This window comes from Candoia aspera, chromosome 6 (assembly GCF_035149785.1).
Source record: "Candoia aspera isolate rCanAsp1 chromosome 6, rCanAsp1.hap2, whole genome shotgun sequence".
NCBI lineage: Eukaryota > Metazoa > Chordata > Lepidosauria > Squamata > Boidae > Candoia > Candoia aspera.
The window spans coordinates 45,522,606-45,543,348 of record NC_086158.1 but is presented as its reverse complement, the minus strand read 5'-3'; the positions used below and the strand labels follow the sequence as shown (position 1 = coordinate 45,543,348).

General features: G+C 38.6%; 1 protein-coding gene across 1 annotated transcript; it reads left to right on the top strand.

The window, feature by feature from the left end:
- Nucleotides 1-1,796: 1,796 nt before the first annotated feature.
- Nucleotides 1,797-18,120, top strand: PARL (presenilin associated rhomboid like). Its single transcript, XM_063306960.1, has 10 exons — nucleotides 1,797-1,933; nucleotides 7,480-7,663; nucleotides 8,871-9,011; nucleotides 11,034-11,082; nucleotides 12,645-12,740; nucleotides 15,053-15,202; nucleotides 15,660-15,730; nucleotides 16,713-16,814; nucleotides 17,533-17,630; nucleotides 17,847-18,120. Exons 1-10 carry the CDS (start codon nucleotides 1,863-1,865, stop codon nucleotides 17,941-17,943), a joined length of 1,059 nt encoding a protein of 352 aa, XP_063163030.1. The 5' UTR covers nucleotides 1,797-1,862; the 3' UTR covers nucleotides 17,944-18,120.
- Nucleotides 18,121-20,743: the final 2,623 nt, after the last annotated feature.

Genomic DNA, 20,743 nt, shown 5'->3' with positions numbered 1-20,743 from the left:
ATAGCTCAAATGCAGGGTCCTGGTAGGAACTGTAGCAAAAGAGCCAAAGAGAAGCAAGAAGGGAATGTGTGACAGAATAGCTGGTGCTGCTATCATGTCCTCTACCACAACTCCTGAGTCATCCATTGACTCAGCAGCAACAGTATGCATGCACTTGAAGCAGGGCCCTCAGAGACCATGGCAATTCCCCATCAACTGCTGCTGGCTGCAGTCTTTCTCTTCTCACTCTCTTCTTCCTCCTTCCTCATGAAAGAACAAGGTGGGATAAAGTAAGCATATTATCTCTGGACTGCACATAGGCTCAGGCTCAAGGCTGCTGTAATGGGAAGAAGTGGCTGTGTGACCCTTTCCTTTCTCCTAACCACTCCCAGTTGCTACAGCTTGGGGAGTGGGCTTGGTACCTTAGCTTTCTCACCACAGGAGTGGCCCTCAGAGAGGTTTGCCTTGGGACTTAGAGCTCTATATATACCCTAGGTGACACTTCATTTAGCAGTGGGAAAAGCCCTAAAATATTTAAGAATTTTGCCCCATATTTCCTGGCTAATTAATTTTCAGATGAAGAATTATAGTCTTACTTCCTAAATGAAGGGTGAATCAATTTTTGGGCTATAAGGACCACATATGAGGACATTATCCAAAATGGATAGGTCCAGGAACAGAAAAAAAATGGTTTGGGGGCCAAATGTAACCACAGGGCCACAGAATGTACAAGAACTCGTACTTTTATATGTAGGTAATTTGATCATTTTTCTCTAATCCATGGGATTAGCTATATAGTTATCTTAATGGCAGGGCAAACTACTGTATATAAACTACTGATTACAGGGCAACCTACTGTCCATAAACAGGAAATAAACCCCACACTCACTCGCACTGATGATGTTACCTAGTTGTATAATGAAATGTCTGCAAGCAAACAACCAAGCTCGGAGAGTACCAAGAACTCCACAGTTAGATTAATTTCTGGAACCTTATGACTGAGGTTTACTTTTGGGGGAAAAACGTTATCAAGACACTGTATCTTCATCTGTCCGCCTACCAAAATCTTGTTTGCATGCCTGTCCCTGAAAAAAGATGCTGAAATCCTAAGTTCAGATCCCCTGCTTCAAGTGCCCTCACATGCCTATTCATAAGTACCTATGTCTACATGGGCAAAATTAAATGCTAGATAATTTATTTAGGCATGCCCCCCTTGGAAATAGGCTATTCCAGAAATCCATTCTAATGCAGGTGTTTTTCGTGGCTGTTTCCAGGGCGCTGTTGGCCACAGTAAATAACTCCTCAGAGCAGACTGCTAGTGGCAATTCCTTTCCAGCAGTGACTGCTCCTATTTCTGCTTATTGTTCTTGTCCCCAATTTTAATGCACGCACTTTCAATTCCTTCTTTCCGCATGTTATAATATCTATAAAGGAGGAACGAACATTTCATTTTAGTTAACCCCCCTCCCTCCCTCCCTCCCTCCCCACCCACCCACCCACCCACCCAAACACCACTTTTACAAGGACAAAGTCACTGTTTGCCATTCCGCTTTGAGATGCACGGAAGCGACGTTGATAAAATGGAAGGATGACCCCAACTGTTTTAAAATGGCGCCTAAAAGCGAAAAGGAAGAAGGGAGCAGAGCACACAGGGCGGCAACAAGGCCCTTGCCCTTTGAAGAGACACCGGGAACCATCCAGTTCAATGCGGAGGCGGGACCAATACGCCTCCCTTCCCGGCCATACGCTCGAGAAAAGCCAAAGGGCCCTTCCTGCTTCCGTTCAACGTCATGACGCCCTCAGATGCGTAAGGGCAGCCGCTTCAAGATGACGGGCGGTCGTGGCTGCTGACCCGGAACTGTTACTTCGGGAAGTTGAAGAAAATGGGGTTGAAGTGCTGTACCCGTATCTGGGTAAAGCAAGAGATATGGAGTGGTGGACCATCGGCCCACAGGTAAGACGATATAACTTGTCTCCGTATAAAGAACAGAGTTAATCGTGGGCGGAGAAGGTATTGCTAAGCGTTCGTAGGCCCTTTGCATGACAAGCTAGATAACCACATTTCCGTCTAGCATGAATCTGGTGTTTAGTATTAAGTACGCGTGCCATGCGAGCCCAAGCATTTGATTAATTTACAAACCATAGTTAATGATGGGTAAGGTGGTCGTGTAGTTGTGGTTTATTCGTTCAGTCGCTTCCGACTCTTCGTGACTTCATGGACCAGCCCACGCCAGAGCTTCCTGTCGGTCGTCAACACCCCCAGCTCCCCCAGGGACGAGTCCGTCACCTCTAGAATGTGATCCATCCATCTTGCCCTTGGTCGGCCCTTCTTCCTTTTGCCTTCCACTCTCCCTAGCATCAGCATCTTCTCCAGGGTGTCCTGTCTTCTCATTATGTGGCCAAAGTATTTCAGTTTGGCCTTTAATATCATTCCCTCAAGTGAGCAGTCTGGCTTTATTTCCTGGAGGATGGACTGGTTTGATCTTCTTGCAGTCCAAGGCACTCTCAGAATTTTCCTCCAACACCACAGTTCAAAAGCATCTATCTTCCTTCTCTCAGCCTTCCTTATGATCCAGCTCTCGCAGCCATATGTTACTACAGGGAACACCATTGCTTTAACTATGCGGACCTTTGTTGTCAGTGTGATGTCTCTGCTCTTAACTATTTTATTGAGAGTTGTCATTGCTCTTCTCCCAAGTCTTCTGCAGTCTTCTGATTTCCTGACTGCAGTCAGCATCTGCGGTAATCTTTGCACCTAGAAATACAAAGTCTTTCACTGCTTCTACATTTTCTCCCTCTATTTGCCAGTTATCAGTCAAGCTGGTTGCCATAATCTTGGTTTTTTTGAGATTTAGCTGCAAGCCAGCTTTTGCACTTTCTTCTTTCACCTTCATCATAAGGCTCCTCAGTTCCTCTTCGCTTTCAGCCATCAAAGTGGTATCATCTGCATATCAGATTGTTAATGTTTCTTCCAGCGATTTTAACTCCAGCCTTGGATTCCTCAAGCCCAGCATGTCGCATGATGTGTTCTGCATACAAGTGGAATAGGTAGGGTGAGAGTATACAGCCCTGTCGTACTCCTTTCCCAATCTTAAACCAGTCTGTTGTTCCGTGGTCTGTTCTTACTGTTGCTACTTGGTCGTTATACAGATTCTTCAGGAGGCATACAAGATGACTTGGTATCCCCATACCACTAAGAACTTGCCACAATTTGTTATGGTCCACACAGTCAAAGGCTTTAGAATAGTCAATAAAACAGAAATAGATGTTTTTCTGAAACTCCCTGGCTTTTTCCATTATCCAGCGGATATTGGCAATTTGGTCCCTAGTTCCTCTGCCTTTTCTAAACCCAGCTTGTGCATCTGGCAATTCTCACTCCATGAATTGCTGAAGTCTGCCTTACAGGATCTTCAGCATTACCTTATTGGCATGTGAGATGAGTGCCACTGTTCAATAGTTTAAACATTCTTTAGTGTTTCCCTTTTTTGGTATGGGGATATAAATTGATTTTTTCCAATCTGATGGCCATTCTTGTGTTTTCCAAATTTGCTGGCATATAGCATGCATTACCTTGACAGCATCATCTTGCAAGATTTTGAACAGTTCAGCTGGGATGCCGTCATCTCCTGCTGCCTTGTTATTAGCAATGCTTCTTAAGGCCCATTCAGCCTCACTCTTCACTCTTCACGTGTGGACCCAGCCATTAAAGGGCGTTGAGGGAGCGTAGGTGGGTAGAGGGGGGAGTTGCAATACTGCTGCAAACTTTGGCGTCATTCTATAATGGGCAGAGTAGAAAAGAAATGTAGCCACAAAAAATAGGACAACTGCTCTTTTCAAAATTGAAATAGACTATACGGGGAGAGTCCTTTTCTGTCCCTGCTAAGGGCATGGGGAATGGATGCTAAGAAGATGGAGGGATTGGCTCACCTTAGAAGTTCAAATTCAAAATCATATTTGGGGTGGGGATGTTTTAGTCCTTGAACCGGTGATAGTAATAGGCAGCCTTACAGAGCCTCTTCACTTTTGTAGTGTTTCGTTCTCCATAAGGATATAGTGTCTTTGTATTTTCTCCAGTTGTGGATAACTGCTAATATTTAAAACAAGCATAATTCAATCCGTAGTTTAAACCATTATTATGCTATGATTCATATGAATATTTAAAATTCATTTGATATGTCATTTAACCAAATATTGTATCAAAGTATAAGAGCTCTGTACAACCATGAGTAGTTGCACATGTACTGCACAGTCTTGTAATGATATAATATGGTGCTGTGTGTTTCAACCAATAGCTTACTCAGACTGTTACACATGTTTTGGGGGCATGTTAATTTTTTTTTAAAAATGCAACATTATCTTGTTAGAGCTCCTGGAAGCAAAGTTGCAGAATTTCAGAATAAAAGTCTGAACTGGAAGCAGGCAACTATGAAATTGTATGGGTGCTCTTTTTAAGGATGACAGAAAATTGGAGATCACTGATGTGATTATCCTCTGTCATTTTCAGTGACTGCTTGGATGTTTCCAGTAAGATTCTAAGGCAGATTTGAAAATGTTCTATTTTCTTTTGATACTAGCATTTTTTAAGACAAATCTCCCCACTGAAACAATAGAGGGATCTGCACCAGGCTCGCCTCCTGGACCCCGCCAGATGGAATTCTCTTGCAGACGGGGTCCGTAGCATGCCCTCTCTGCATGACCAGGTGGGATGTGTTGATGTGAGGGGGGTGAGACAGTCCCTTAGGTAACCTGGCCCCATGCCATGTAGGGCTTTAAAGGTGATAACCAACACCTTGAATTGGACCCGGCATCAAACTGGCACCCAATGCAGCTCGCGGAGCAGCGGAGTTATATGTGTTGATCTTGAAGCACCTAAAATCATCCACGCAGCCACATTTTGGACCAGCTGTAGCTTCCGGATACTCTTAAAGGGTAGCCCCATGTAAAGCGCACTACAGTAGTCTATGTGGGAGATGACCAGGGCATGAGTGACTGTTCGAAGGGCCTCTCGCTCCAGGAAGGAGCGTAACTGGTGCACAACACGAAGTTGCGCAAAGGCCCTTCTGGCCACGACTGCCACCTGCTCTTCGAGCAGGAGTCGTGAGTCCACGAGGGCCCCCAAGTTACACACCGGGTCTGTCTGAGGCAGTGCAACCCCATCCAGAACTAAAGATGGCAAATTCCTGGGAACCGAAGGGCCATTAACCCACAGCCACTCGGTCTTACCAGGGTTCAGCTGAAACCTGTTGTTCCCCATCCAGACCCCAGCAGCCCCCAGGCACCTGGAAAGGGCAGCCACAGCATCACTTACTTCCCCCTTTATCCTAGAGAAGTTGAAGGATCCAATCTATGGACCCTACTGAGGATGAATTTCTTTATACCCTCCCTATCTTTCATCCCAGATGTCCATGATCTGTCCTATATGAAAGTTTATGTTAGGAATTACTGTCAATACATTTTCAGTAATGAGCTTTCGGTAGGATAACTCCATAAAGAGAATATCTGCATTATTTTCTGTCCAATATCTCTCCGTGGACAATTTTCATCCAGTCTCCAACCTTCTGTTTTTTTAGGGAAGGTTGTTGAGAAGGTGATTAGTTTACAGCTTTGGAGAGCCCTGTAAGAAGCAATTATCTGGACCTTTTCAATAAAGATTTGGGCCTGGCTGTAGTACTGAGAAGGCATTGATTACACTTGTCAGTGACCTCTGGAGGGCTCAGGATTAGGGTAGTGCATCAATCCTGGCTGTCCTTGATCTCTCAGTGACCTTTGATACCATTGATTGTGGTATCCTTCTAGGCTGGTTTAGGGGATTAGGAGTGAGAGGCATGGTATTATGGTGGTTTTCCTTTTTCTGGGGCAGGTTCCAGTCAGTGTTGGTACTTAATGGTGGAGAGGTCGAGCCTGAGGCCAATGCTTTGTGGGATGCTTCAGGACTCTGTTCTCTCCCAGGTCCTGTTTTTCTTCTCTTATAGACTTCCAAGTCCTGGTGAGCAGTGTAAAAAAGTATATGGGAGAAAAGTCTGATGAGGCATACGGAAAAGAGAAACTCTAACCAATCTAAACCAATTTTTTCTTTCCAAAAATAAATTTCTGGATTTTTCTCATGAATAGCAGTCTTAAGCTGCATAAAGCAGGACTTCAAACACTCCCAAAGCCAATTGTCCCACTGTTTGTTGTTGGTAGGAATAGGAGATGATAATTGTGATGGATATTTAGCATCTAAAACAACGTAGAGAGATGTACAGGTAGTCCTCGCAACTACCACAATTGGAACTGGAATTTTGGTTGCTGAGCGAAATGGTCATTAAGCAAATCCAACCTGATTTTATGACCTTTTTTGCAGCAGTCGTTAAGCGAATCACCATGGGCGTTAAGCAAACCACATGGTCATTAAGTAAATCATGTGGTTCCCCATTGATTTTGCTTGCCAGAAGCCAGCTGCGGTGGTCATAAGTGTGAGGACCAAGGTTGCATGTCGGTTTTTCCAGCACAGTCGTAAGTCCGAACCATCACTAAACAAATGATTGTTAAGTGAGGACTACTTGTACAGAGATTGGAAAGGGACTAGGAATAAAAAGGAGCACACACAAACCAGGTCTTCCAATTGCAAAAAGTTACATACATTCTGATCTAATGAATGAACTTCAAATAGCAGTTTATGGGAAGGAATTGCCTGTTATCTCACTTGAGTGACCCTTGCGATCTCAGTTTCTCTTATACTTGTGTAGAAATTGCTGCACTTAATCTTTTGTTAACATGGAAAGTAATAGTGCATTTACTCATATTTATTGTGAAAGTTTTATTGAATGTTGTTTTATTGAATCATTTAAATAAACATTTGGCTACCTATATGAACATCTACTAACAGGGTAAATACATGGGTTACAGTAAGTTTTGCAAATTGCTCATCCAGAGGAAATTGTTTTTGTTTTAAGTGAGTAGTGAAAAATTGTTCTAGTATCTGGAGATTTCTTCCAAAGAGTAGTGCTAGGGATGCCTAGATAGTAGAACTTGAATTATCATAAAAGTTACATTTTTTCACAAATGAATCATCCTTGTATCTCCTTGCATCAAAATATTCTAAATGTTGAATAGCAGGTGGATTGTAATAATCTCACCACAACTTTTTTATAAGCTTCGTTTTTAATTAATTCTTTGTCCATGAAGTTTCACTAAGAATCATTCTGTGTATATCAGTTTTTAATTACTGGACCACTGGAATAGACAAGAATATAAGTAAAAATAATGTATAATTATTTAGGTAATTGTACTGTAGTGCAAAATTCAGCTAAGAGATGTTTTGATATATATTTTGGTAACTTACTTGTACAGTCACTGCTTGTATATCTAGAATGTGTGTCCTGATTCTGGATCATGGTAAAGTTATAGTAGAAATGAAAGTTTGATTTTAGATCTGACTGTCAGAAACTAGTATTTCTTTACAAGTTGGGAACATTTCAAATAAGTCTATTTTGTGATTAAAATGTATTCTTTCAACAGGTCTATTCTGTTTACACAACCAAAAAATGGATTCAGAAGACCAGCACAGAAGACTGATTACCGCTCTGGAACTGGCACTAAGCTGCACAAAAGTGGGTTGACTCCTCCAGTTCAGGACCTGGATTTTCATGAATCTTCCCGTTCAGTGAAGAAGCTATTGAAACCTTTCTTCTTTACAGTTGGGGTAATAATTTGTTCATAATTCCATGTAACTGGCAGTAGTTCTGGTGAATGAACATTTGTGGACCATTTGGAAATATCTGTAATCCTGTAGTGCTGTGAGCTATAATGTCACCTGAACTTCATCTATTAATAGGTAAAGAGCTTATGGTTAAACGAACAACATTTAAAACGGTGTACCGTGTCATGTCTTTTTTCAGTACCTTGAACCAACTATCACTGTCCTTGTTGGAAGAAGTATATGAAGCTTTAGGTTTAGTAACTGGTGGTATCTCCTTTAGCAGCAGTGACTTCTATCAAACCTTTTCTGAACCATTGATAAATTGTGCACGAATTCATTGATATTTTTGAGCTTACTGGTCTACTCAGTTCATATCGTGTAACAACACTTCAGTTGGGTTAAAGTCAGGGCTTTGACTCAGCCATTCTGAAATATGAAATTTCTTTTCCTTTGACCGTTCTTGTTGTAGATTTAGCTTTCTGTTTAGAATTGTTGTCATGTGGCATGATATGTCTTCATTGGCAGTCATTGTGTCTGGGTTTTTTATACCTGATTGATTGGAACATCTCACTCAAGGTACCCCTTAAAAGAAATGGTTGTCTTAGGGCTTCACATACTTTTCCCAACATAACCAATGAACACTGGCTCAGTGTGTTAATAAAGATATGAAACATATGCTATTTGGGGTGTTATTTTTTAACCATAATTTATTTATCGATTAATGAAACTTACATGAAACTCTGAACACTTTGTAGGTCACAGTACTGCAGGATTACAGATAGTACAAAAGGTTCACAAATTTTCTGTCACTAAGGAACACAGTTGTGTATTAACAATGCTATGTGTAGCAAATGATATGCTGCAGAATTTCTACATGAGATAATGCTTGTTTAGAGAGGATTTTGGCAGACAGTCTACTGCAGCGGTATGGCCAATGTAGGTGCATTTTTTCAGAAAGTTTAAATGTGAAAGTCACAAGATCCTTGTATGCTATACAGGTTGTACTTTCAATCTAAAGACCCCAAAGGCAATTCTTTGAGTTCAGAATTAATCTATATCACTTAATTCCTGATTGTAGGTGTTACCAAGCAATCAGATATGAAGTCTTTTGTGCCTTAATTGGAATATTCTTGGTATATCTACTATTGTCATCGTAATAAATCATGTTTTGCCTGAAATTTTGATTAAGCATATTCCTACCATTCTCTAGTTTTCAGGCTGTGCTTTTGGAACAGCTGCTATTTGGCAATATGAACATCTCAGAGCCAAGTTCCAAAACTATTTTGAAAATGCTCAAGCAGACTGGCTGGATAGAGTACAACCACAGAAAGGACTCCGCTTCAGAAAGCAGGTACAAACAACTGGCTGTATATTTTAATTGTTTTCTTCCAGTTCATTAAGATACAGATGTTCTACATTACGCAGTTATGATTCAACACATTCATTAAGGTAAATAATTCCCCAGCCAATATAGCTATGGATTGTCACAGCTGAAGTCTAATATATCTGAAGGGTGTCAGATTTGGAAAAGCTATAATAATATACTGCTATTAATGTTATTAGGAATGCAATCACTGTTGCAGATGTTCTTTTAATTTTTCCTCTTGTGCAATAATATCCAGAAAATGTTAAGTTGCTTAACATATTTCAAGGGTGAACATGAGGGAAAATAGAAGTACATATATAAAGTATTCAATATTAAGAAGACAAAAAAGAATGATTAAATTGTGGGACTTAATATTCATTAATATGCTTACATTGAGTGATGGAAAAATTAATATTTTAAACAGATAGAACTGGCTCACTCATCAGAATATCAGATATGGCTGCAATATTATATTTTTGTAAAATAACGTGGTTGTGTTATTTTATACTAGTTCTAGGTTCTCCATTACAATTTTTGTTGTAGTTACAAATCACAAAAATAAATAAGTGGATTAAGAAAAAAGCTTGCAGGAAGGAAGCAGGTGAAAGGTGACTTTTGTTATGCCTGATGACCCAGAGATTTCCTCTACTGTTTTTTCATACCCCATTTGGCTATCCTCTTTTTCCATATTTTCTGTTGATCCATTTCTTGTTTGATAGCTCATGTTTCATGCTCACCTATATTTACAAAAAATGCTTACATTGCAAGCCATGATTCATTGTACACACACAGACAATTCATTTTAAAGTTGTTATAGGAATTATTACATAAAGAAATTATATAGGTCATTATAATGGTACTTCATCATGTTTTAGTCCTTCTGGTACACCCAGTACCTCTCCTTTAGTTAGGGGACTTTGCTAGTTGAGGTGCCTAGTGTCATGTGGAGCTGAGGAATGAAGTTCAGCTCACAAAATTCAGTGGAGAGATGTTCCTTGAGCAAAAGTATTTCCAAAAGTTTCTTCATGGAGACAAATGTTATATCCTTTAATAAGATAAGATTATCAAAATTGGGTGCTGAATTGTGGGGCCCATTTCCCTTCATGTCGACCAATCAATATCCAAGAATTAATTATATTTCCTACAAGAGACCTTTAGAAGTATATAGCTAAGGTTTGTTCTTTTTCTTTTTAAGTTTTAGTAAGAGAATGGTGTGTTGGTAAGTAAGGAGGCAAATTCTGAATGTTGATTCTTGATTCTCTTCTATATAATTTACTTGATGAACTGATACTGTATCAGAACATGAGAAGTTGGATTTTACTTAGGGTGATTATTTCAAGCAAATGTTATTTCTTTTTAAAATGGCCCTATGATTAATAAGGAAGAATTGGTGTAGTTTCGTTTGTTATTTTATACACCTATGGAGAAAGGTGCATTGTGATAATTTTTTGAAAATGTTTGATTTTTTAAAAATGAAATCATCCTTTTTTTTGGATATGTACTATAATAAGATCTGAAAGCCAGTATGGTGTATTGGTTAAAGCATCAAGCTAGAAACTGGGAGACCGTGAGTTCTAGTCCTGCCTTAGGCACAAAGCCAGCTGGGGACCTTGGGCCTGTCACTTTCTCTCAGCCCTGGGAAGGAGGCAATGGCAAACCACTTCCGAAAATCTTGCCAAGAAAACTGCAGGGACTTGTCCAGGCAGTCTCAGAGAATTGGACACGATTGAACAGATAAAATAATAGTAAGATAGTTTATTTTGTTCAAAAGCTGTATTTCCTAAATGTTTCTTTATATTGAAAAATTTGCATCATGAAGGAAATTAATTAATTAATTTTAACAGTCTTGAAATACTTTATATATTACAGCCTAATGCTGTCCATAATACCACCTTCCTTATAATCACTATCTGCTGTAATCCAGTTGATCAGGAGGTTATGACTGGGGATTGGGGAAGGCTGTTACATTGAAATATCAGAACGATAACTTTGCTTATTCTCTTTCAGATTAACCTGTGGTGGAACAGTCTTAGCAACGGGCAACGGGCTGTGTCAGGTTTGTGTTAGCTTACAAGTATTAGACATTCTCAGGAAGAGAAATGAGGCAAACAGGTACAGTATGTTACTGGATGGCTTTCATACCATGCTTACAAATTAATAGACCTAAGGCAGTCATGTCCAGCATATATTTTGATCCTCCATGTAATTTATTCTGTTCTAATGGTTCAGTAGCTAACTATTAGACTGGCAGTTTTTAAGGGATATAACATTTTGTTAAACTCAGATTATTCCATCTATAGAATTGATAACACTGGCCTATTCCTCTTTCTTACTGTAGAAAGTTTATTATTTGGGCTATTTCACACAAGGTGTCTTTTTTTTCATGGTAGCTATTTGACTTGCCTAGAAAGTTGTGTATATTAGGATGTTGCAGGAAATTCATTTGATTTATTAACTGTGTGTGACAAAATAATACATATCATATTTATCCATAGGAAGACATGTCTTTCCCCCAGATAGTTACCCGTGACTTGCATCATTCTCTTCCTTTACATGAACAGAAAAAACAGTTCAAAAAGGTGAGAGATCAAATGGCTGCAGAAATCTGGATGTCTTTGAAGATTAGACAAAAGATTAGTCGTTACTTCACATGGGTTGCTTGCATAATAAATGTAGCCCTCTTTGTAATGCCTAGTCAGTGCTTCTCCCTCCATCCAATTTGATTTTCTTCCCAGTGCAGCTACCCTTCATCTTGTCTTATGCTGTCTTTTCATTCTGTTTCTCCTGGAGAGAAGGAGGGGTGTGTGTAAGGATGTTTTTTATGTATAAGAGAATGGTGACAATCTATTTTGTAAATCTATTTTCTATTTTTCAGTCCATTATGATTTAATTACTAGCTTTTAATTCAATACACTTTTTATTTTTCTTCCTCTGCCCCTTTTTCAAGTGTGATTTCTGCACACACATATATGTGTCGTATCTGTATACAAGAGTATCACATGTACAGATTTATTAGGTGGGTGGACAAAAATCTACAGGATTGTTTTCAGGTAGATTTGGAAATTCTAAAATGACAAATTGGAAAAGCTGGATGTTGCGCAAGATTTTTATTTTTGTTTATAGTTCATTTCTGTCCGTTCTTTGGGGAAGGGTCGTCTTCCTTTTAGATAAATATGGTATGAGTGAAATAGGCAACTGATTTAGATTTTAGGAAGGGGAATAGAATCCATGTGCTAAGGCAAGGTAAGAATTTCATTGCAGTCTTCTCATTACCACACTGTTTCATCAATCAGTAGAAATAAAAGTAGAAATGTATGGGAATTCCTTGTATTTTCTGTATGATCTTTGAAAGATCTCTATAATCAAGTAGTTCTGTAAAATAATTACCATATGTGTATATGAATAAGGATGAAAAATATTTGTCTCTTGAGAGTTAGAAGGAATATGACAGCCTGATTTAGGGTGATTTAAAATGACACTTCAAATTACATAGTTACTGCAAAATAACTACGTTCTGATAACTTGTATTTGCAATAACTTATTTGTGGCCTTGTAAGCTCTGTAAATTGGAGCATTTTCCTTCTTTAGCCCTAAATTTTTCTTTTATTAAATTCACAGGAATTATAGCTGCAAATGTATTTGTATTCTTCTTATGGCGAGTACCTACTTTGAGTCGGATAATGGTCACATATTTCACATCTAACCCAGCTTCTCGTGAGTGTATTATAATGCATGTAAAATTGTATAGTTTCTTGCTTCCTTGGATTTTTAATGTGGGATCATATTTGGCTTTATGAGTCACAGAAATAATCTGGTTTTCTTTTGTGTAAACAGCTTACAATATCAGGTCATTTAACTGCATGATCTTATCATAAATATCTTATATAACAGAGGATTTTTTCCTTGCCTTATGTTACTATTCTAATGTAGATGATACAAGATAGTGAAGATGGCCTGAAATAATTTACCTTTAAATTATTTAAAGGTAGTTATTTAAATTAAATTTCAGGTTAGTAAGATAAATTGCATGGGTTTGGTGTAATCTTCCAAAATGTGAATGCAAGCCTGACAGCCATACCAGTTGTTGAGTTAAAAAAGCCCTCAGCTTTCAAATGTTTTGGAATAGTTTCAATAAGTTTGTTTTCCTGCTTTTCTGCTGAGGTTAACATTTGGTGACTTGCTTCCTTTATTCATTTTAAAAGACTCACCTGAGTACAAATATCTTTAATTGCATTGTAGAAGAAAAGACAGTTGTCTTTTTTGCAATCACTTGTCATCACATATTAATTCCTCCTTATACCCTTTTTTGCTTTTTTTTTGGTGAGCTTTATGTTTGTATTTTTATCTCTTTCAGCTAAAGTAGTGGTGCCCAACTCTTTTCAACTGAAAGTTACTTTTTGTCTTAGAGTGCTGTGTTATGAGTCACACTCTAAAAAGTAATGACTGGAGTCAGGATATAACTTAATTTGATGTAACTTAATTGAAAATAGGACACTGGTATGATATTTTTAGGACAAGTGAAAAACTATTAATCAGGACACTGTCTCACATCATTCTGGAGTAGCATGGCTGCTGATGATCAGAATTATGGAGTCCAGCATAATCAAGAGAACAAGAACAAGAACAATGTATAGGGATATCCTCTAATCAAGACTTCCTCTTTTACCAGTTCTTGAATGTCTCTTGGGGCAGCGCCAAGGTTTCTGATGGCCATATTTGGTGCTGGGGATTCAGACTGAGAGCTTTGAAATTAAAGCAGTAAACTGTCAAGAAAAAAAAAATACTACGCTGGGCACCTTCCAGGTGTTTCAGCTCTCAAAATTACCTGTCTGCATGGCTATTTCAAAGAATTCTGGGGGTACACGTCCAAACATCTGAAAAAGATTAGGTTGCAGAAAGCTGTTCAGCTGCAAGAATCATTACCCTTAACTGTACCCAATTCAGCTAGTAAATGACACTTTTGCATGGAGCCCTCCATAAGGAGGCACAATACAAGTCCAACTAAAAGTGCTTTGTGTGGCTGCAAGTTGAGGCAGGTGTAAACAACCTGCCTCTGCCTCCTCTCTCTCAATCACATGTCACTATTCTCTACCTACTTTTTGTATTCAGTTGAAAAGTTATTTGGAATTTTCCCCTAAAATAAGTTACTAGGGACAATTTTTGTTGCAGCTGCATCCCTCTATTGTGAGGAGGGAAGAACAAAAAGTAGTGAGTACCTACTAAGAATCTTCTAGGAAATGGAGGGGAATTATCTCCAAGCCTAGCACTGATGTTTCCAGTCTTAGGAATGGAGAAAACCGTAGCATAAGGTCTGTCCCAATGCAAGCTGACTGGGATGATAAGATTCACTTGGCTGCTGAACAAGGGCTAAATGAAAACTACTCTGAGATCCTGAGGCTCACTCATAATTGTAGATGTGGAATGATGTTCCTGTATTTCATTTTGTAGAGTTGACACTGTTTGAAATTAAATAGCGTATAGTTATTACCTTGTGGGCAGATCAGTTAATTGTGATTAATAACATGTTGCTCGTTAAAATTCCGTAATACTTACAATTGGTTTCTTACAGCCCCTGGGGATAAATAGTCATGACATGCATTCTGACAGTACTAATGTACCAGATTTAGAGTGCAGAGAAAATTCTTCTACCAATGTATTGTAAGAGGTACATTATAAGGAAGTGTGTGTGCTATCTTTTAATAGGCACATTGTTCTTGTTCTCTTGATGATGCTGGACTCCATAATTCTGATTGTGCTACTCATTTTGATGTGAGACACAGTGTCCTGATCAATAGTTTTTCACTTGTCTTAAAAACATCATACCAGTGTCCTTTTTCAATTACTTGTTTTCAGTCTACAGAATGGCACTAATCTTTTCAAAAATGTGTTTAGCTTAATATTAAAAAACTGACTCATAGCAAGTCTATTTTCTTTTGCCCGGTTTCTTAACAGTTCAACTTATAAATAAGGAGAAATAAAATACTTAAATTATCTAAACACTGATTTTTTTCCTTTTTTTAATGTAGGAGTCTTATGTTTTCCCATGTTGCTATCTACATTTAGTCATTTCTCATTTCTGCATATGGTGGCCAACATGTATGTTTTATGGAGCTTCTCAACCAGCATAGTTTCTTTTCTGGGGCGCGAGCAATTCATGGCAGTATACCTTTCTGCAGGTAATAAACCTCAAATCCCACTCTGCCTTAGATGTGTCTTTTTATATTGTTCAGATATGTTTGAACTTGCCTTTGACTTGAGTTTTGGCACTGAGGTAGTGTTTAAAGTAATAGATCTAAGTTTCAGACATTGGGTTAAGCCATGATTTGCCCGTCATTTTTGAAGAAGCAACAATTGGCTTTGCTTACATAATATGCTAAGCCAAAAACTATAGCCTACGAATTGCAGTGGCTGGCTTCAGAGTAAACTAAGTCAAAAACAGGCCAACCCAGTTAATTTATCACAATGTTTGTACCTAGTAATTATTTACTTGCCAATAGAAAAGCCTTATATAAAAGAAACTCACATGTGTTGTTAAAGAAGTGAGATAGCTTGGATAGTAAAGAAAAATATTTTTATGTTTGTGCTCTTCAGTGAATTTATGTTTCTAAGAAACTTTTTAAAAAATCTTTCTAGGGGTTGTTTCCACATTCGTCAGTTATGTCTGTAAAATGGCCACTGGGAAGTTTGGACCATCGCTTGGAGCTGTAAGCACTACTAAATATCTATAAAGCAGCTGATTTTTAGATATTATTTTGGAGCCCACTGTATTTTGCTTTAAAAGAAGTTAAGATGTCTTTTCAAAAAGCTACAGTGAAGACTAGCTTAACATTCTAATATAATGTTGAGATTTTTCTAGAAACTTCACTCTAGCAAAAATTAGGATTGTTTTCAGGTTAAATATTTTTTCTGTCTCTATTTCAGTTTCTTAGATGAGCTACTTAATAAAAGGAATGTTGCAACCACTTCAATTTTTGTGACAGTTTAGTCTTGCAACAGTAAGCAGTTTCGTGGACCCTGCTACTTTATAATTTACTTTCAGTTGCAATTACTTATTTAAAAGTTGATCACTCTGAATTTATTTGCAATTGTAACTAGATTGGTTATCTGCCTGATCCTCTCTATTATTAATCTGATTGCGGGCGTGGGAGGAAAGTATCTTCAAATCAGTTGTGACTCCTGGCTGCTTCCTGGATGAGTTTGTGTAGTGTCTTGGCAAGACTTTGGAAGTTATTTGCCCTTCTCTTCTTCCTAGGGCTGAGAGAGAATGACTGGCCCAAGGTCACCCCCTGGCTTTGTGCCTAAGGCAGAACTAGAATCGCAGTCTTCCAGTTTCTAGTCCAGTGCCTTTAACTACCACACCAAACGTACTCTCTGTTACCCTCTGAAGTAGCTGGACTGGTTCCAATAAAACAGCTGATTTTCTATTGTAGCTTTCTAAGGATGTCTAAGGAAAAAACCTGATCCATAGGCAGTAAAAACGATATCCATAAGGAATATGCCACAATCAAAATTACTTTAAAATAGCTGTTAGTATGTGGAGTCTCTACTGTATAGCTAAAATCCTTCAGCATCTTTTCCCTGTCTTACTGGCAAAGGATTTTTCTGAAATTGCATTTTGTACAAAAAATAGCCCCAACTTTTAAAACTGAGTGTATTAATTTATCTCCTGTTTTCATGTGATTTTAGTCAGGTGCCATAATGGCTGTCCTTGGAGCAGTATGTACAAAGATTCCAGAAGCCAAGCTAGCTATAATATTTCTTCCAATGTTCACATTTACTGCAGGAAATGTAAGTGACTTTGAATAATTTATGGGACACCCTCTTTTATCTGCTGTTATCTGTACCTGAGCACTTTTCTGTGCTTTGTTGTATTTCAAAATTGGATATAATTTTAAAATTCTATTTAAGCCCAGGCAATAAACAGTACAGAGCAGTGTGGCTTTTGTTTACACTGTGAATTGAATTTCTTAAAGCAAAACTTATCTTTTGAATTCTTTGTGTATTAAGTACACCAAATTCCAAAGGGGTGTTATGAAAAGTGTTAAAATGTATATAATTAAGAGCTTGGTTTGAGAAACCTACTTTATGTTATATAGAGATGTTCCAGTAGTCTGCAAAAGAAGCACTTCTTTCTTGTTTTCTCTGTGCCCCACTTCTCCTCCTGCTCTAGCCTTTTGGAATTAGTGGTACCAATTGGGCTGGAGTAGCCCAGGAACCCAGGTAAACCGGGCTTCCAGAGTTGTGGAAATGATCCACTTCCCCTTCTCTCTTTTTGCTATACATAATGACATCTCTAGTTTGCATATTAGGAACAGAGCCTGAGTCCGTAGAAAAGATGTGTCTTCAAATCAGAATTTAGTATAACCCTCACACTTGATCATTATACTGTTGGCTGCATAACAACTGTTAATTTATGAGTATGGGATAAATGTTTCTGATCTGTTTAGAACTGCAGTAGCTTTGCTGTTTATTTCATTGTACCAAGAAATCATTTAATCATTTCTAGGCTTTAAAAGCTATTATTGCATTGGACAGTGCTGGACTTATTTTGGGTTGGAAGTTTTTTGACCATGCATCGCACCTTGGAGGAGTTCTGTTTGGCATGTAAGTATTCATATCATGTTGTCATGATAAATGTGACATGTCACTGCATTTTTTGTGTGTTTAAAAAGATCCTGTAAAATGCCCATTTCTTGGATCTGACTTTCCTGTTAAGGATTATTTTCAGTCATGTAATTTGATTACCTTTGTAATATAAGCAGTTCTTGTCTCTCTAATGTATCTTGTGAAAAAAAGTTTATTTTGTTTGTTTCTTTCAAGGTGGTATGTAATGTATGGGAATAAACTAATATGGAACAATAGGGAACCAGTGGTGAAAGCATGGCATACAGTGAAGACGTGGAGGCCAAATAAATGAAGTGGACTCTCGGCTGCTACATTTCAGAATATACTTGTAGTGAAATGAGCACAAGTGTTGGAGACAGGCTAGTGTATTGATTAAATCATAACTACATACAAATTACTAAGATTTTAAGTTCTGACCCCACACTGAAAATAAATATACTTGGTAAATAAAATTATATAATTGAAACAAGGATGTGTACCTTATTGTTGTATTGAGTAAGTCTGTATCTTTTCTTTGGGTATTATAGAGCTGAATTAAAGTTGGATCAGTTGACTGATGAATTAATTCATCTTTAAATGAAGGTAGGACAACAGTTCTTAAAGCAGCAATCCCAATACCACTTTTAGAGACCATTTTTCATTCTTCAGCAATCTGTATTTGATATGAATAGACACATAAAGAAGGGGTTCTCAAACATGATTCTGTGACCCCCTTGTACCTGCTGCTCAATGAGCAGGTGGCAGCTGTGGCCTGAAGGGCCTTTGCACAGGTTCGTTCTATGTGCCAGTTATAACCTTTCCTCAACTGGGAGCCCCTTCAGATAGTCATTCATGCCCTGGTCACCTCATGACTGGACTATTGCAATGTGCTCTATACATGAGTCTGTCCTTGAAGGCCATCCAGAAGCTATGGCTGTTTCAAAATGCAGTATCGCAAGCAGTAATGGGCACTTCTTGTTATGCCCTTGTGTTGCAGCCAAGCGAGCTGCATAGGTTGCCAGTTGGCTTCTGAGTGCAATTCAAGGTGCTGGTCATCGCTTATAAAGCCCTTCATGGCATAGTGCCTGGTTATCTGCTCACCACCTATCTCCGTTTCAATCTGCCTGGTATGTTCAGGCAGAGTGGGTGCACTTCAGGTCCCCTCAATTAAACATTGTCATCTTGTGTGACCAAGGAAGTGTGCCTTCTCTGTCACTGCTCTTGCCCTACGGAAGAGAAGACCCCCACCCCCTACCCTCAAGATATGTATGGCACCCACTTTCCTGGGGACAGAGTGTGTCTGTTATAGATGGTTTTGTGAGAAAATGCTCACCTACAAGGAAAACCAAAGCATTTGGAGATAAAAGCAACAAAGTATACTTTATTGGAATACACTTACAGTGATCACTGGGCTCCCTACCAGCAGACAGCAGGAGAGTCCTGAGCAAAACAGCCCATGTTATACATGTTTGGTCAATTACATTTGAAACAGAAAGATAAAAGGACTAATAAAATTACATTGCAACCCATCCCCTGGAATGCTTTGATGAGCTATTGAACTGATCTCCTTGTTATACTTCATGCTTGCAGTATTCTTCCTGATCTTTTCAACACGTGCCATAAACAGCAATGTTTACACTGTGATCTCTTGTTACACTATTCCATTCTTCCTCCCTAGAAGGACAACTGATTTATGTTAACCAACTCTGGTCCAGGGTCACAGTATTAGATACTAGGTTATACAAATGCACTTCTCCCTCTAAACTACCTAAAGATTTATACCCACCAGTGGGTGCATATATTCCAATATGATTTGATGTGTGGCAGATGTCAAATTATAGCACCACATTCCCCCATTCCTTTTCTCCCTCTTGAGGTGGACAGTAAAAGGGTGGGGTTTGGTATGATAATATACAGACCACCCAGGGGATAACTATAGAGGAATGTATACACTCTAGGACAATTGTTGTTACAAATAACACAATAATTACCATAGCAGGAGGGTCTACAAGTGATGTAGATGCAGAGGACCAATGCTAATAAGGCAACTAACAGACCCAAAGCTAAAATGTCTTTAACCCATTTTCATGTACTATAGTGGCAAAGTTGGAAATGTACAATAATAATGTATGCTCCAAACTACTTTCTATAACTCGAGTACCCTGTCTAAAAACAGCCTGCTCATGAATTATTGCTATATCAGTTTCTATGTGTTTGTGTTGATTAATCCAAACACATCAGGAGGAATTCATTAGTTTACATACTCCTTGTGACGCAAGTTAACCCAAAACCATTTTGTTATCCATACTAAACTGGTCAATTTCTTCTACTTGTTTTTGTATAGTATGCATTGGTTAATGCATGGGAGCCCAACTCTACTTCAATGGATACATTCATAATACCTTTTTGTAATTCATAGACCCCCAAATTTGGTAGTAAAACCCTTAACACAGTGTAACCCCCTGTGTTGTCTTCCTATCAAAGAGTTCTCAATACATCTAGGAAATCTTAAAATGGTGGGGACTGCTAATTTCATACTGATATATCTACTAGTACATGCCCTAGGGAAAAACTTTCCTCAAAAAATCCCAGTTAACATTTTATTAGCATGTTCTCCATATATCCAATAGAAACTAGGCTGCAGGGAAACAATATTTGTGATGATGTCCAGGGTCATAATGGGACACACAAGTCCAGAAAAAAAGTTATTCTAGTTTCTGACCTTTCCCAGATCCCTCAAGTAGAGTCCTTGGCCAGAATCATTTTTAATCTGCTTCAGATTATAACAATCTACAACTGGTATATTGACTGATTAACTCCTGGCTTGATTTCTATAATGTACTCTGCAGAGGGCTGCCCTTCTGTGTCACACAGAAACTTCAACTGGTACAAAATACTGCAGATTAATCCCATAAAGGCCAGTTTCACCAGTTTTGAAATGCTAACATTACATATTTCACTTGAATACTGCTGGTGAAGGAAAAAGAATGCTGAGCTCAGTATGTTAGGAGTGCTTGTATAATTCCTGCAATATGCAGCTTCTCTTGTGAACATTGCCACTTGCTTATTTTCCTCCCCCCGCATTCGTTCCTGATTAATCATATGACATCTGA

Coding starts and splice junctions, on each gene's coding strand:
- PARL (XM_063306960.1), top strand. CDS start 1,863: ATGGGGTTGAAGTGCTGTACCCGTATCTGGGTAAAGCAAGAGATATGG. Junction 1,934..7,479: donor GGTGGACCATCGGCCCACAG/GTAAGACGATAT, acceptor TTCTTTCAACAG/GTCTATTCTGTTTACACAAC. Junction 12,741..15,052: donor CACATCTAACCCAGCTTCTC/GTGAGTGTATTA, acceptor TTTTTAATGTAG/GAGTCTTATGTTTTCCCATG.